The sequence below is a fragment of the Ceratina calcarata genome, unplaced genomic scaffold (assembly GCF_001652005.2).
Source record: "Ceratina calcarata isolate Rehan_Ccalc_2016 unplaced genomic scaffold, ASM165200v1 scaffold363.2, whole genome shotgun sequence".
Taxonomy (NCBI): domain Eukaryota; kingdom Metazoa; phylum Arthropoda; class Insecta; order Hymenoptera; family Apidae; genus Ceratina; species Ceratina calcarata.
In genome coordinates, this window is record NW_017159356.1 from 37,668 (window position 1) to 53,776 (window position 16,109).

The 16,109-nt window shown below is 41.3% G+C and overlaps 2 protein-coding genes across 11 annotated transcripts in view; one reads left to right on the forward strand and one right to left on the reverse strand.

Annotated features, from left to right (window-relative positions):
• The first annotated feature begins 239 nt into the window (after nt 1-239).
• Hpr1 (THO complex 1-like protein Hpr1) lies at nt 240-3,257 on the forward strand. 2 transcript variants are annotated; one of them, XM_018025583.2, is made up of 9 exons: nt 240-494; nt 589-1,281; nt 1,357-1,604; nt 1,748-1,774; nt 1,850-2,149; nt 2,215-2,364; nt 2,449-2,596; nt 2,674-2,913; nt 2,986-3,257. In XM_018025583.2, the coding sequence occupies exons 1-9, from the start codon at nt 459-461 to the stop codon at nt 3,139-3,141; spliced, it is 1,998 nt and encodes a 665-aa protein (XP_017881072.1). In that variant the 5' UTR covers nt 240-458; the 3' UTR covers nt 3,142-3,257. The 2 variants fall into 2 exon arrangements, with proteins under 2 accessions (XP_017881072.1, XP_017881073.1); XM_018025584.2 differs by lacking the exon at nt 1,748-1,774 and having other exon boundaries at nt 250-494.
• Nucleotides 3,258-3,626: 369 nt separating this feature from the next.
• Mp (collagen XV/XVIII-type protein multiplexin) overlaps nt 3,627-16,109 on the reverse strand; it is a 224,789-nt gene continuing 212,306 nt past the window's right edge. For 4 of the 9 annotated variants that reach the window (XM_026814042.1, XM_026814035.1, XM_026814043.1 and 1 more), the window contains 14 exons: nt 12,606-12,635; nt 11,762-12,131; nt 11,128-11,522; nt 10,647-10,658; nt 10,236-10,340; nt 7,753-8,008; nt 7,526-7,600; nt 7,322-7,416; nt 7,143-7,235; nt 6,791-6,913; nt 6,674-6,688; nt 6,207-6,401; nt 5,949-6,064; nt 3,627-5,829 (listed from right to left, as the gene is read on the reverse strand). In XM_026814042.1, the coding sequence (XP_026669843.1) occupies nt 5,535-5,829; nt 5,949-6,064; nt 6,207-6,401; nt 6,674-6,688; nt 6,791-6,913; nt 7,143-7,235; nt 7,322-7,416; nt 7,526-7,600; nt 7,753-8,008; nt 10,236-10,340; nt 10,647-10,658; nt 11,128-11,522; nt 11,762-12,131; nt 12,606-12,635 (2,175 nt within the window). In that variant the 3' untranslated portion in view covers nt 3,627-5,534. The remainder of the gene's footprint in view (nt 5,830-5,948; nt 6,065-6,206; nt 6,402-6,673; nt 6,689-6,790; nt 6,914-7,142; nt 7,236-7,321; nt 7,417-7,525; nt 7,601-7,752; nt 8,009-10,235; nt 10,341-10,646; nt 10,659-11,127; nt 11,523-11,761; nt 12,132-12,605; nt 12,636-16,109) is intronic. The other 5 variants (XM_026814039.1, XM_026814038.1, XM_026814036.1 and 2 more) reach the window with 5 other exon arrangements.

Consider the following 16,109-nt stretch of genomic DNA (forward strand, 5'->3'; position numbering starts at 1 on the left):
CATTGTGTTACATGTTGTAATGTTAAATTAAATACTTTTTTAATTATTTGTATATTTTATTTATAATAAAAGATATGTTCTCGAACTCTGAAAGTTACGACTTTAACCCATTCTGCTAAAAATACATGGCATAAGTGGCACTGAGCGATTAAAAACGATTTAAGAATTTAATTAACAGAGCAGCTTCAATGTTTTATTCACATTATCGTACTTTGGCTGTTTGAAAATGGAAAAAATCAATGAATAGTTTAGTGATTATAGTCAAGCAGTTGCAGGACTGCTAGTCTTGAGGTGTGTTTCACATTGATGCATAATATTAGCTGAATATTAGCTACATGCCATGGGCTGCGTTGGTTGATAGTTTGGAATAACAGAAGCAGAAAAGTATGATTTGATGTATCGTAAAATAAATATGTACATATAATTTCAAATAAATTTCTCTAAGCCCGTTTTATAAAATGGCTATGTTCGAAGTACTAAGGAAAGACTACAGTGTAAGGATTATTATAGTGATCAAGAGAAATTCTATGGTTAGCCGGTTCGTGTTTTCAAACATATTCTTATGCAAATATTCTTATGTGTTTTCAGGATTATTTACAACAATGTTTTAAAGTGTCGGATGTGCAGACGTTCCAAAAGAAATGTACAGAGCGCTGTGCAAACGATAACGATAGAAAAGCAGCGATCGATCAAGCATTAAGAGACACACTTCTTGTAATATTATCTGAAAATGCATCGAATAATGTGCAATTACTCGAAACCTACATCACATTCTGCATCGATTTGTGCAGAAAAGAATTAGCAACCGCAAGCATACCAGTGATGCTGCTAGGTGATATATTTGACTCTATGACACTTGACAAGTGCGAGCAACTCTTTACTTTCGTCGAGAACAATGTTGTCGTATGGAAAGAGGATTTGTTCTTCAGTTTTTGCAAAAACAATTTATTAAGAATGTGCAATGACTTGCTCAGAAGATTATCCAGATCTCAACAAACTGTCTTTTGCGGAAGGATCCTTTTATTCTTAGCAAAGTTTTTTCCATTTTCTGAAAGATCTGGTCTAAACATTGTTAGTGAGTTCAATCTTGAAAATCACACAGAATTTGGCTCAGAGAAAACCGAGGGAGATGATTTGGAACAAATAAAAAAGGATGACGACAAATCAGAGAGTAAAGTGCCAATTGATTATAATTTGTACAGAAAATTTTGGGCACTGCAAGATTTCTTCAGAAATCCAAATCAGTGTTATAATAAAATGCATTGGAAAGTATTTTCAGCAGTAAGTGTGAATTATTACTGTTTTCAATCTCGTGTTATATGCATCTTTCTAGTAATTTATTTGTGTTTCTTTTAGCATGCTTCAAGCGTGCTGTCAGCATTTTCATCTTTCAAATTGGAAGAACAACGTAATTATCCCTCGGCTTGTATCAGAATGGATACTTCTATGGAGGGATCTCATAAAGAAACTCCATATTTCGCAAAATATTTAACGAATCAGAAATTATTGGAGTTGCAATTGTCCGATTCGAACTTCAGGCGATACGTATTGCTGCAATTTCTCATTCTTTTCCAATATCTTAATAGCACTGTGAAATTTAAAGCGTAAGTATCTAAAACTCCCGCGCGTTCTAACACGCAGTTCTACTACCGTATTCTCGATTCCTCTTCATAGAATTGAATATTTTGTAATGAATTAATAGTTGAAACGATTTTGAAAGCTATAAAACAATGTTTGTTTCCCAAAGCTTCCTTGCCAGTGGCTATGAGACAAGGTCTGCTTTCCTTAAATAGTGTTTCAAACTATATCTCATCACAGAGTCTCAATAAGTCGTTTTGTCATTTTTAAGTGAAACGCACGAACTGAAGCCTGACCAAGTGGACTGGGTAAAGGCAACTACGGACCAAGTGTACGCTTTACTGACGGAGACACCGCCCGATGGCCCAGCGTTTGCCGAAACTGTTAAAAATATATTGAAACGCGAGGAACACTGGAACGCATGGAAGAACGAAGGGTGCCCGCCATTCAAAAAGCCAGCACCAGATTCCATCGCCGATATAGACGAATTAAGGAAGCCGAAACGACCGAGACGCAGAATTGGAGACGTTATTCGAGATGCTCAAGCAGTAGGGAAATATCATATGGGAAAGTAAGAAATTTTTGAAGAATCAATGACTTTTTCTGGACGTAAAATTAAATTTGGTTGCTTTTTAGCCCAGAACTCACGAAATTGTGGAACTTGTGCCCTAATAATCTTGAAGCATGTAAGTCCAAAGAAAGAGATTTCCTACCATCTCTGGAAACATATTTTGAAGAAGCTATTGCGCAATTGGATCCTAAGGCAATGGTCGAAGATGAATACAAGTAAGTGCATTCTTTCGAAAACTCCCTTTTCAACTATTTATTATTTCTTCTCATTTAACTTGTTTATTCTCATTTGTTTCGCAGAAAAGTAAATGATGGAAATTTCGGTTGGAGAGCATTGAGATTATTGGCAAGACGTAGCCCACATTTCTTCGTTCATGGAAATTATCCCATCAATAAACTCCCTGAGTATCTCGAAACAATGATTAAAAAAATTGCCAAAGATCGCCCAGTAAGTGTAGTGATCTCATTAATATCTGTTTATAAACGTTCGAATATGAAGAAACTAACAATTTATGACTTTTCAAGCAAACGCAAATGGATATAAAATTAGAAGCAGAAGAAACTCCCCCTCCGGAATCGAATGATCAAGAATTCAATGAGGACGTTTTAAAGCAAGAGAGTGAACAAGTGGAGTCCGAGAATACAGAGAATACGAAGGAACGGAAGCTGACGAAAATCACGCCTGAGATGGTTGCAAAGTTGGCGGAGGTTCTCAAGAACGATTGGAAAAAGCTAGCGACGAAACTTGGCTACACAAGCGATGAGGTATGGAAATTGTTTAACGTAATCAAAAATATATGACGCAAAATGCGGGTTATAAAAGCGCGTATCTTTCAGATCTCTTTCTTCCAAGGGAAACCAACACCATACGAGCAGTGTAAAAATATACTTGAAATCTGGGCGGAGGAAGACGTTGACGCGTCCGTGGAGAATTTGGCTTATATTTTAGAGGGCTTAAAGCTAACAGAAGCACTAGCCGTCTTGAAATCTTAAATTGCCTCTTAAAAGAGTGTCTATTTATAAATATGGGAAATCAATTGTAATTTAAATTCGGGACGCTACCGCGATCCATGATATTGTACAGTGAATACATGTTTACAATTTCTTAAGATGCTATTTTTATGAATCCTGACCTTAAATTTCGTTTATTTAAATATAGGAGTAATAAAGTTCGTAAAATGTAGGAAAAAGCACTTACTTGTAGATGTAGTTAATTCGGATGCTGCAAAACACCGAGCACTACAGATTCAGCATACTATAATAAATGAACGTAAATTGCGCGAGTAAATGCGTCGATGAGACGTTTCAAAGATTAATTAGATTTTAACAATACTACTCTGTCACCAGCACATTTGAATCACTTTTTTTTATTATATCCTCCTCACAAATTGTGACTTTGATTGACAGGAACATGTATCGTTAGTCTTCGATAATCGCGTCGAGATATCGAAACGTGACCATATTGAAAATCGATTCACTTCATGAGTCCACTTGATGCAGTTTCCGTTTTTTATTTAGAAAGACAATAATAAAGTGTACAAATAATACAAAGTTTCGAACTAAAAACGGTCCTCGGTGCAAACTATATCGAAGGATAGTTGGTTTTACATCTGCACGGTCAGGATCTACATATGTACTTTATATGGCATCGAGGGAAATTCTTATTTCTTTCATTTAACTTCTTTTTCCGGCACGAAATCGATTCGCCAACAAGCATGCTGACAACCTAAAGGTACAGACCGATGCTTTTTTCTACTTAATCGTAATAAATTAGTTTTAACGTTAGTAATATATCATCGTATCTTCGAATTATAGACACTGACTTAGACGCGATTTATGCTCGATGCGAACGGCTGAGGCCAGCGACGATTAACACAGCGGCGAAACGGCCTGGGACACGGTGACGATTCCGTTACGAGCGGGAACTATACGTGAGTTATAAAATATTGCTACACATAATATCGAGTAGTTTCGAAAGCTTGGTTCCACAGCTATTCGCAACTATTAGGCCAATTCGCAAACAATCCTATTCTTACATTTCGTTTATAAGTTGCAACGAGTTCGGATTAAAATTTCTCCGAGGTCAAAGACTGAGGAGGCGCCGAAACTCAGGAATAGAATATGAATCTAAAATTGATAATCTTATGGAAGTGAAATTTGCATATCTCGTGTGTGCATCTCATTGATCTAGGTATTTTAAAAGAGAAATGAAGACCGATTGTCCTCCTCTAATCCATCTTGACCTCTCTTAATCCGTGCCCGGTTTCCAACTTGTTTTACGTAATTGCTATCGTCGGGAACACGTCTGCCGCGAATTGTACACAGAGCATAAATCCGGATTCCAGGTGCGAGAAACTCGACGGTCTTTCACGGAACCTTTTCTTATGTAATCGACTCGTTTCTTACATCTAAACATACACACTCATATGTATTGGCTAAAATGTAAATGCAATTCGATCGCGGATATGAACTCCGACGTTTATCTTAGGTCGTAGGGCAGCCGCAGTCTATGCTCTTTCGTCCTGCTCTCATTTTATTACGCATTATTTTTATTTCTCTACGGTAAGTAATGACTCGGTGTATGGCGGGCATTCTGACCACTCGTCTCCTCCCTTAGAAACGATCTAAGTACTGGACGTTTATCGTGACGTAGGGAACCCCTAATTAGCGTCGATGTAGCGCCCGTTGATATTGCCGCACGAAACGTGGCGCGTCGCATAAACGCTCATTCGACGCTCGATAACGACGGCGATTAAGAGTACAGGCGTGTGCAATCGACTTGAAACATTGATGAACGATGTCTAGACGATCAGTCTTATTTTTTAAAGAGAGAACGGAAATTCGTGTGAAGCCTTGGCTAATGATTCGCGATTAGGGTTACAACCTTTGGAATTATAAGTAGATTTTACATTGCTTAGAAACGAGATGGTCAATGATCAAACACTTATTATTGATTAACGCGTTCGCCGCGGCTTTGCTACATGTTTATATTTAAACCTTTCACGCGGCAATTTCTGCTATTCTATTGTACTGTTTTATTGAAATGCATTCACGGAACGTATTGCAGTATCTTTAATTATAAACGACGTACAAGTTCAGAGCCATAAAATTTCAACGAATTTTTAATTCTGCATCATGCATTAACGTAAAGTCAATATTCACAGCGAACGTGTTAATGCCGTGTTCGAATGATATTTTTACATCCTTCCCTTCCTTCCTCTATTGCTTTTCACTGGTACATTAAATAGTAATGGGCGACACATCTCGGTTTCTATTTACATAACGACAGGAGCGACGAGCTCTGTTGTGTTGCATACGTATGCTCGGGAATAGAGAGAGAGAGAGAGATAAAGGGATAAAAAGAGATAGAGAGGGAAATGGAAGGATTAATTTTCCATTAGAGAATCCAAGTACTCCTTGTAATCGTCTTCCGACATCTCCTCCTCGTTCTCCACATCTTCCGTGCTTCTCCGCCTTCTCGTGGTCTCGCTGGTTACTTCTATACAGAGCACCGCGAACTTGTTGTCACAGGAATAACGAACTTGTTCCAATAGACGACCGCCTGTTAACGGTGATCCTAATCCGTAACGATCCGAGCTGCTCGAATGCCAGGCGTCGCAGTACGTGTCCATCGCCCGGTCTCCCAATTTGTGCGACCCGTGCCACGCCACTTTCTCTGGCCTAGAACAATTCATATTAACTAGTTCGACAAACCGAAAACTTGAACGAAATTTAAAGTTCAACGACGCAAACGTATCGCTTATTGATATAAAGAAATGAGAAGATAATAGTGTTATTACCAGGCAAAGTCGGTGAGGATGTTCTTTCCGTTGAAGCTGTAGATCCTCGGGTTCTGCGAGAAATACGCCCCATTTCCGTTGAACATCTCCTTCCACGAATTGAACAGAACGTCTCCCTGGGGAGGAGGAAAGCAACCGTGTACGTATTTCGTATGACGTGCGCGATACGCTTATGGAAAATTGCTCGGAAACTTTGATGGGAAACTTTCGTGGATAGATAAGTCTCCGGTTATCGATGCATTTCGGATTGCAAATCACCTTTATATTGACGATGGGGAGATCGCGGTCGCCCAGTCTTACGATACTGTCGACGTTCTGAACTCTGGAACTGAGGAATGCCCGGAACGTACCCCTCAGACCGGCTCGCTTCGCTTGTCGATAACAAGCGTAGTCAGCTTCTCGTACGCCGTGCATGTCACCGGTAAACGGCTCGTTCAAAGCAGCCATTCGTAACTGGAAATTGCAATATCGATAGGACGTGCTCCCAGGAAATAATTACTAACGTTAGGGAATATTATCTAATACACTGAGTTAATTTTACTGAGAATTCGCTCGTACAACTTACCAGAATTTTTAGAAAGACTTAAGAAAACGTTCTATTAAAATGATTAAGGACTGCTGTATTTGGTAGGAATTCGATTTTGCTAAGTTTAAACGAGATGCATGTGTTAAAGAAAATTGGAGACGGGGATCATGTCAAAAGATTAATAGTGCTAATGTCTTACCATTCGCGGATACCACTTCGCAGCGGAAAGAAAATTCAATTTGAAATTAGGTAATGCATTAGCTCCGGCTGTTATCGATAAGCTTTTGCGCTTAACAGGATTAAGATAGTAACTCACCCCTGTTCCGTCTGCTTTTACGGGTATCTGGTTGATCAGGTTGGAAGCTTCGAAAGGTGGATTCGCCGGTGGCGGTGACGTCGTCGGTGGTGCCGGGGTAGTTATTGGTAAAAGCGAGCCCAACTGTAGAGGATAGTATAAATATTTTGACTCGAAATAGTATAATCGAATAAATTAGAAAGGAAACAGATTCCTGGTTGTTTATACAGAAGCATTATCTTTTAGAAGCGTAGAATTTTCGTTTCCTCTTCGATATTATTATTTATATAAAGCATCCGATACGTATATAAAGTATATCGATATATATATTTTATTCATGTAAATTATGGTAAGAAAAATGGGATATACTAACTGCAATGTACTGCCAGCCACTGTTGACTCTAACGAGCAGTGCTTGTTCGTCTATGATGTAAGCTAGTGTTCCAACCGGACTCACACCCGACATCTAAGGATATAATAAAATTATATCATCAGTATTGTCCAAGTTAATATGAAGTGCATTTTCAATACGAGATGGTAAAAGAATTTTACTCTTGTCATGGCTTCTGTGTTTTGGAAAGTCACAGCTCCCGGCACGATCTTCGTCGTGGTTTCTACAGGCCCTCTGGTTGCTGTGCTTGTAGCACCTTATAAGAATTTCGTAAAAAAAATTATTACGATTGAATTATAATCACAGAGACGAATTTAATTCGTTGATTAAATGCATCGAACTGCAGTGTTTTAATATATTATTACCTAAATGTTCTTTTAGTTCCTTCAATTGTTTTAGTTCTCGGAGAGCTTTCAATTCGTCCAGACTAGTTCTAGCTCCTAGGTAAAACAAATAAAAAACAGTCCATCACGATCGAGTATATTTTTCATGAGTCTATTTTGATCATGAAATATTTTCTTATGTGAGATTATAAAGGATTCTACTTTTATTAGAAAGATTGCATAATTAACGACGTGCAATTTCTGTTTACCTTGTCGAACTCCGTAGTAATCTCTTTCACCAAATATGTGACTCCTGCCAATTCCTGGTTCACCTTTCTGTCCAATTAATGAGACTCCCGGAGGTCCTGGTGGTCCTGGAGGTCCCGGAGGTCCCGGGACTGGAACGTAATTCCCTTCAGACGGCTGTCCCGGCGGACCAGGCGGTCCCGGAGGTCCTCTCTGACCGTCTCTTCCGGGTACTCCGGGAATTCCCGGAAAACCATCATCCCCTTTATCCCCTTTTATCTGTGCATTATTAAAGTGCGCACACTTGAAGGCTTCCCGATTTCCAGTTTTATAGTAGTGTGAAATGCAAATAATCTCGTGTCACAGCAAGGCGTGGGCGATCGCCTTCTCAAACAAAACGCCAAGTCATCTTCGATGATTAATTACTCAGCTAATATAAAGAGCGTGGGATGACTATATTTCGTTGGAAATGCTATTTTGTGGCGAAGCGTCGTAGTAATGCATGTATAGTTTATCCTCGGTATTCGTTATCGACGGAATTTCAAATAGAATCAATATTCAGGCAACATATCAAAGATCTTGGCGAGCGGGAATTTGTATAAATCACGAAGCGCGCCTTCGTCGACGCGGGCCGTTCGAGAGCGCAATAAAAGCGTCGGGTTTACCTTACGTTGCCGCGGCTTTTAAACCAAAGTGCGCTGAATTAAGCCCTGCCACGTGCAATCGTTTCTGCTTGTCACTTGTCACCCGGCGTCGACGGAATTTCTGGCTCCGCGGGGGTGGGCAGCCGAATAAATCGAGCTCGCGGCTTCGCCGACAAAGATGAAAATAAAACGCGTCAAGCGCACAGGTGAATTAATTCCCATACGCTGATTGCAACTGTACCGCCGCTTGTACAATGAGACACAACGTGATCTACGAGTGCCGTTACACACATGCACTTCCAGGGCCGATTTGCTGTCCGTACGATAAGAAGAATCGCTCGTTGTTAACAAACCGCGTCCTATCGTTTCGCGTCGTGGCTGTGATTGAAAGCTCGAAAGAAATCAAGTCGGACGCAGCGTTAAAAAAATAGAAATTCGAAACTGGGGGAACAAGCTGGAATAAAAACAATGGTTTTACATTTCCTTTCTCGATTTTACGCTCACAAAATTTTTCAAAATTGTATCCTGCCGAGAGTGAGCGCAAATCCGGCGTTATGTTTCTGACATTTTTTCACTAAAAAATCTGTAGAAGTGTAACGAGAACAGTGGATCACTGCGCGGATCTCCGGTTCAATGTGTCAAACGAGACAGCATAAACAAGTCCATTCATTATTATTCGTTTCGTGCTGAAAACTCTTCATCCATCCCCTTTTAATATTTCAATGAGAGTTAAGAGTAGTAGACATGGATAAAACGCGTTGAGTAGATCTTATGAAATACCGATTGTCGTGTGAAACGTGTCTGGTGTCAGGCGGTTTTAGGTTCGATGCTGATGACAAACTGTAAATCATAGATACTTACGCCAACAGAAAGTCCGTAAGGGCTGGGCGCGCCGGGATCCCCTTTCTCTCCCTTGGGCCCCGCTGGTCCATTGGGTCCAGGAAGTCCGGGAGTTCCAGGACGACCCTGTTAGAAACAGTTACCGATACATAGCGTTCACGTTCTACCTTCCTGTCCATGAATATTCTATGTTCATTAACCCTTTAATTAATCCCGCGTACAGTTCAATCTAGCGCACACTTTGCCCGATTACACGTAGACACAGTGATTTCTAATTTTGAAACGCGATCGTTAAACCGCGTCAGTAGAGATAATTCGGTCTACCAATTTCGAGTAGCTAATTACTTGGATCGTTTGATCGATGATGTATTACAAATGACTGCTTTTTTACCTTACTTGCTAGGATGACGTGGGCGCTGTGTAATACTCACTTTCATGGTGTTCTGTGCGTAGCATTGGAAAAAGAATATTATAATTTTAGAGTTGAATCACTTTCAGTAGACTTAAGTGATTAGTGATTAATTTATGTAATTACTAAGGGGTTGATCAATTTTTTGATTAAGGGGATGTTCAATTTCGTAGGGAATTAGAAAAGCGATTAAATCAAAAGTGAAAACACCATGTAGAATAAGACAGAACACAGCTTCCTATAACAGCGAACAGAACTTTCTTTGGCATAGCAGTGAATTCGCAATTTACACTTCATTTTAAAATATATTAAAAATAGCTGACCACGTATTTATATTTATTGCAATTTCACAACNCAGTGGATCACTGCGCGGATCTCCGGTTCAATGTGTCAAACGAGACAGCATAAACAAGTCCATTCATTATTATTCGTTTCGTGCTGAAAACTCTTCATCCATCCCCTTTTAATATTTCAATGAGAGTTAAGAGTAGTAGACATGGATAAAACGCGTTGAGTAGATCTTATGAAATACCGATTGTCGTGTGAAACGTGTCTGGTGTCAGGCGGTTTTAGGTTCGATGCTGATGACAAACTGTAAATCATAGATACTTACGCCAACAGAAAGTCCGTAAGGGCTGGGCGCGCCGGGATCCCCTTTCTCTCCCTTGGGCCCCGCTGGTCCATTGGGTCCAGGAAGTCCGGGAGTTCCAGGACGACCCTGTTAGAAACAGTTACCGATACATAGCGTTCACGTTCTACCTTCCTGTCCATGAATATTCTATGTTCATTAACCCTTTAATTAATCCCGCGTACAGTTCAATCTAGCGCACACTTTGCCCGATTACACGTAGACACAGTGATTTCTAATTTTGAAACGCGATCGTTAAACCGCGTCAGTAGAGATAATTCGGTCTACCAATTTCGAGTAGCTAATTACTTGGATCGTTTGATCGATGATGTATTACAAATGACTGCTTTTTTTACCTTACTTGCTAGGATGACGTGGGCGCTGTGTAATACTCACTTTCATGGTGTTCTGTGCGTAGCATTGGAAAAAGAATATTATAATTTTAGAGTTGGATCACTTTCAGTAGACTTAAGTGATTAGTGATTAATTTATGTAATTACTAAGGGGTTGATCAATTTTTTGATTAAGGGGATGTTCAATTTCGTAGGGAATTAGAAAAGCGATTAAATCAAAAGTGAAAACACCATGTAGAATAAGACAGAACACAGCTTCCTATAACAGCGAACAGAACTTTCTTTGGCATAGCAGTGAATTCGCAATTTACACTTCATTTTAAAATATATTAAAAATAGCTGACCACGTATTTATATTTATTGCAATTTCACAACGTTGCCGATGAGACATAATGATTTATGTAAGATGACGAAACCATTTCTTCAAATTCTTTTCGACCGCGAGATGAAATCAAACGGCAATAAGTAGGTTGATCGATAAATAAAAAAAGAAGCGAAAAAACAAGAAAGAAGTTTCCTCGTACCACCCATCCAGGTAAACCAATTTCGCCCATTGCTCCTGGCTTGCCCGGTGGTCCTACAGGACCTGGTGGCCCAGGCCGGCCTCGTCTTCCCCTCTTGCCCTCCGCTCCTTTTTCACCCTTGATGGTGATGAACTCGGTCCCGGAGCCAGCTATAGCCGTTTGTCCTGGCGGACCTCTCTCGCCTTTCTCGCCCTTCGGACCAAAAGTGCCCTGCGTGCCTGGAACTCCGTCCTTGCCTGGCTCGCCTTTGTTGCCTTGCGGTCCTTGACTGCCATTTACACCAGGAATCCCAGCTGGTCCAGAATCACCTTTGTCTCCCTTCTCGCCTTTCGTCCCTTTATCTCCTTTGTACCCGCGCGCGCCGGCCTCGCCTTTGTCGCCTTTTTCTCTCAGTACTAATTAATTCGGTGTATTCTGAATTAGCATCAGGGATTATTGCAAAGTAATTTTATGAAGCAAGCAAGCGCCCTTTAATTTCTCAAGAATTCCAAGTATTCTTTGCCGTCTCTTATTTAGAGCAGATATCTACAGTAATTGAGAACACTTTCAACTGATATTTTTATTTGAACATTTTGATTTACTTAATCGTTAGGCAAGTTTGCGTTTCTTAAAAGCAATAAGAAAATTATCTTACTTGTGTCTGTAATATCCACTCCTCCGGGACCGCTTAATCCGGGTATTCCCGGAGGTCCTGGTGGTCCAGGGGTACCAGGTTTCCCTTCCGGTCCCGTGTCTCCCTTGTCGCCCTTCTCCGCCGGTCTTCCGTTCTCACCTGGTGCTCCAGGGAGTCCCGGGGATCCCGGCGCGCCAGGTTCACCTTTGAACCCTTGTATACCCCGTGGACCTTCTTTTCCGTGATCACCCTTCCCGCCTTTGTGTCCGGGCTCGCCTTTGTTACCTTTGGCCCCGACGACTCCTGATTCCCCTTTCGGTCCTGGATTCCCTGGAAGACCTGCCTCGCCCTTTTGTCCTGGGAGTCCTGGCCTCATCGTGATACCCTCCGTCTACGCACACAAAAGTGGTCCCCCTCTTTTATTGGAAACAAGTAACTGTGTGGGTAACGTAATACGAGCGCTGATTACAGTATAATGAAGACACTGTAATTAATCTTCCATCATTAAAATGATGCTATAAGATATCTGATACACTTTATTCCTGTTATACTTCACTATTTGCCAGCCGTATCAAATTCGCGAGTAGATAGTCTTGTATATTCTTATCGTGAGCGAGATGATATTAAGTGCACATCGTCGTTTGAAAGTACGCAAGTACTCGGAAAGCGTGACGCGCTTTAAAAGGTGAAAACTTTGATAATACAATTGTCGTTCGGAATCCATCATAAAGTTGTGCGATAAATTTCCACCGCGAGACCGAATGCCTGCTGTTAGTAGCATACCAAACCGAGTACAATATCTCGAAAGAAGCTACCGCGCGCCCGTAGTTGTTACTCTAAATATGGAACTATTACTATTACTCACCCTATAAATGCCCCGGGGTTTCCAACTAGGCTGCATGCGCATAATAGTCGAAATTTCTCTGTTTAATCATCGGTGCAAGGTCGTAAAGTTAAAAGCGGTCGGTTGACCCGACACGCCACGCCACGCCACCCTCCTATCGTTTGTATCGCACGCTAATGGCCGTTGACGAACAATCGTCGTTCAAACGATTGCCCACATCCGCGCCGATACCTCTCTCCTCAATCGAACTATTATACCATTCTTGGCGCTTGTTAGGCAAGTTGTTTGCAAAGCAAACAACCCGTTGATCGACAACTTACGACTGGTATGAATTATTCAATGACCGGAGGAGTTGAGATCTCGCCGAGGAGAGCTTGTTACGCTTCCTCCTGATTTACACTGCATTTAGATATGTATTTGTCGTGCTATAGATTTTTTATGCTTTTATATATGTGCAGAAATTGAATGAAAAACAATCGCGCGTTCCCATTTTCTACGTGGAACAAATTATAAAACTGCGCGAGATTAAAAATTTGGTTAAACGGAAACCATGGCCGCGGGAGATTGATATTACTTCATAATTGGACGTCCGGAAATCGCAACCGAGTTCCTAATGTTCGCCCATCTCAACAGTATTTTATCATGTAAACATTACCGGGCGCGGATCAATATTTGTATTGACAATCGTAACGACCGCGCACGGCCGGGCATTTATTAAATGGTGAAGCCGCTCGTTCGAAATGGTCAGCGGGCTCGAAATTAATCGACGTCGAGTGTTCGGAACGAAATTTTCGAAAAAAACGTTCAGCGATCGGGAAAAGAGCGCGTAAAAAGCGAGACAACCGGGTAAACGTGCCGATCGATACAGCGTTTCGTTTAATTTTACCGATAACCGTTTCGGCCCGATGGACACTCATTTATTCGGACGTTTACAGGTCTCAGCCTCGGCAACCGCTATCGAATCGAACGCTTTTTTTCCCTCTCCTAGCCCTCCCCCTTCTCCTTTCGGCTGTCGTCGCGGGAAAGCCTCTGAATGCCTATTTATCAATGCCACCGTTCTCTCCCGTTATACGTCAGCCTCTCAAAGCCTTTCCGCCGACTTCCTCGGAACTTTCGGACTTTCTTCGGCTATTGAGAGGCTGGCATTCACCGTAAGCATCTTTCATTCGGCTCTTTCTTCCCCTTTATCCACCGGCAGATCGCATCGAGTGTATTCCGAGTAGATTTCCAGCGATCAAAGAGTTATGCGACGTCGCTTTGTAGATAATTCAATAAAGTATGTTCGCTGGTTGGTTGAAAAATTGTCTCGACGATATTCTTCCGAATGGAACAGGACATAATGTGTTCTTTTCAAATTCGATTCGAATTTGCAAGGCAAGGGAGAGATATTATTAAATAACATTTTCTTTTCATTTAGTTACTCCCGGTCGGAGTGAAATTAGACGCGAAGAAGAAATTAAAGAATGTTTTCTTTTTAAATGATGGACCAGACTCAAGCTAGGGTACTTTCTTCATAAATTTTTAACTCCCGTATTTGGATTGAGAATGATAATCAAGTAGCATTTTCCATGACATGAAAATGGGAAACTGAAATATTCCGAGTAGCACGATGTTAGGTCAGCGAACTCAATTAACCTCCGAGCATAAGAGCATATCGTCGGAACGTTGACGTTTAGTATGAATGATCCCAGATTGCATCGTTCAGCATAACCGAGTATGAAGTAAAACCGACTTAAAATTGAAAATCTCTATCAGAACTAATGGAAGAATTGATTCCTTTTAATAATAGAGGGAACTTATCAAAATTGAGTAGATTTAGATTCAACCATTGTAAATATCGTTGCACCCTAGAAAGCGGAGGGAGATCGGTTTCAGTCGTCGCGTGTAACCCGAATATTTCATCTGCCAACATTCGCGACGGTCGAGCAAGCTGATTCGTGTAACTGGCAAAACGACGATCCCCGCTGATGTGTATTTTCGTGCTCGGCGATGAACTCCTTCGCCCCTAAAACCAACCCGCCGACTCTAAGGGCCGCGAGTCACTCACCTGCCGTCGTACCTGGGCCGGCAACAGCCTAGAAATTGGTTTCTGTACTCTCCGGGGAAATCGGACGGCTGTACGAACGTTCCGAGGCACGGAACCGGCCCGGGTCACGTAAGATAACGTTCGGGGTGGAGGCGAGATATCTGCTTCGCCTTCCGGAGCCCTCGCAAGGTCGCGGGGCTCGTTCGCAAGGGGACCAAAAGGCGGTCGGGTCTGGCTTTCCTGTGAGTTTCGGGCCCGCTTTTCCACCGGCCGCCGTTAACGCGGTTTAATTAATTTAAATGCCTTGCTGTACATCGGATTAATGCGCGGTGGGTGCTCGTTCCCCAGTGTCACTTCATTCCTTGATTAAGGTTTCTGTTTCACCGTGCCAGTCTTTTTAATTTTTACGATTTGGCTTAGAAAAATATTCATTACACGAATTATTTTATTTATGAAGAATATTTTTTCGAACAAAATTTCTATGATTTTAGGTCGAGAGTTGATGCAAACAATAAATTTTTGTACTGCAGTACTACTATTATTTATATACATAGCCACACGATATTTCATTTATATACATCTATGCGAATCGATAAAGCAACGTGTGCACGATATTTTATTCGAGTGGTAGAGGTTCGAAGTTAGTAACACGATAAACTGCGCCGGCATTGTCAGACGCACAGTTGTCCGTTTAACCAGATGTGGACCGGACCCGTTATCCGTTACGGAACTCGCCGGTACAATAAGTTCATTTCAAAGTCAACATTTGACATTCCCGTAAACAGTTCCTTTATGTAAATTTACAACTTGCAGAATGTACAACGGTGAGTCAGCTGTAAAATTCCCACCTACTCCCCCGTAGCTGCTCGCCGTGTTCCATTACCGGGCTCTTAAACGAACCTCCAGGGATTGCACAATTCCTAAAACACCTCCCGCGAGCAATTCACGAAATTACTCGCATGATCGCGAGTTCTCGTTTAACCTTTTACTCGCGGAACTTGGCTAATAGAAGAAGGACGAGCTGTAGGCGATAATCTGAGAATTTTACACCAATTTTTAATAACTCCGTATAAATGGCCGTGAACGCTGTTACAAGAAATTCATTGTGAAAGTTCGAACTCGACGCCCTGTATAATACGTGACATATTTTTCCTTCTGGAAAATCTTACACCGGGAAATCATTGTTCACGGGTATTTTTTTACGTTGCTGGAAAATCTTTTACCATCATTGTGTAACGATGCTCTAAGAATATTTCGCCACAAGTAATAACGCAAGCTGCAGAACCTTAATATCTCTTTCTGAAACTTTTCACGCGACCGGAATAATCTCCCGACCGGAGGTACACGTGCATTGTTCCGATGCGACGTAACGATAATACCACGTATTTTGCATGTGTTACCCGCGAAAATGTGAAATGCGTGGACATATTTATTTTCACACATCACTGATGATGCATTTAATCATTGATGATGTATACAATTTTTACCTCATGTATACA

Bases quoted from the DNA above. Each gene is read 5' to 3' on its own strand.
- Hpr1 (XM_018025583.2), top strand. From the start codon at position 459: ATGGCTATGTTCGAAGTACTAAGGAAAGACTACAGT. The intron at 1,282-1,356 runs GTAAGTGTGAAT...TGTTTCTTTTAG, and splicing joins ATTGGAAAGTATTTTCAGCA to CATGCTTCAAGCGTGCTGTC. The intron at 1,775-1,849 runs GTCTGCTTTCCT...GTCATTTTTAAG, and splicing joins GCCAGTGGCTATGAGACAAG to TGAAACGCACGAACTGAAGC.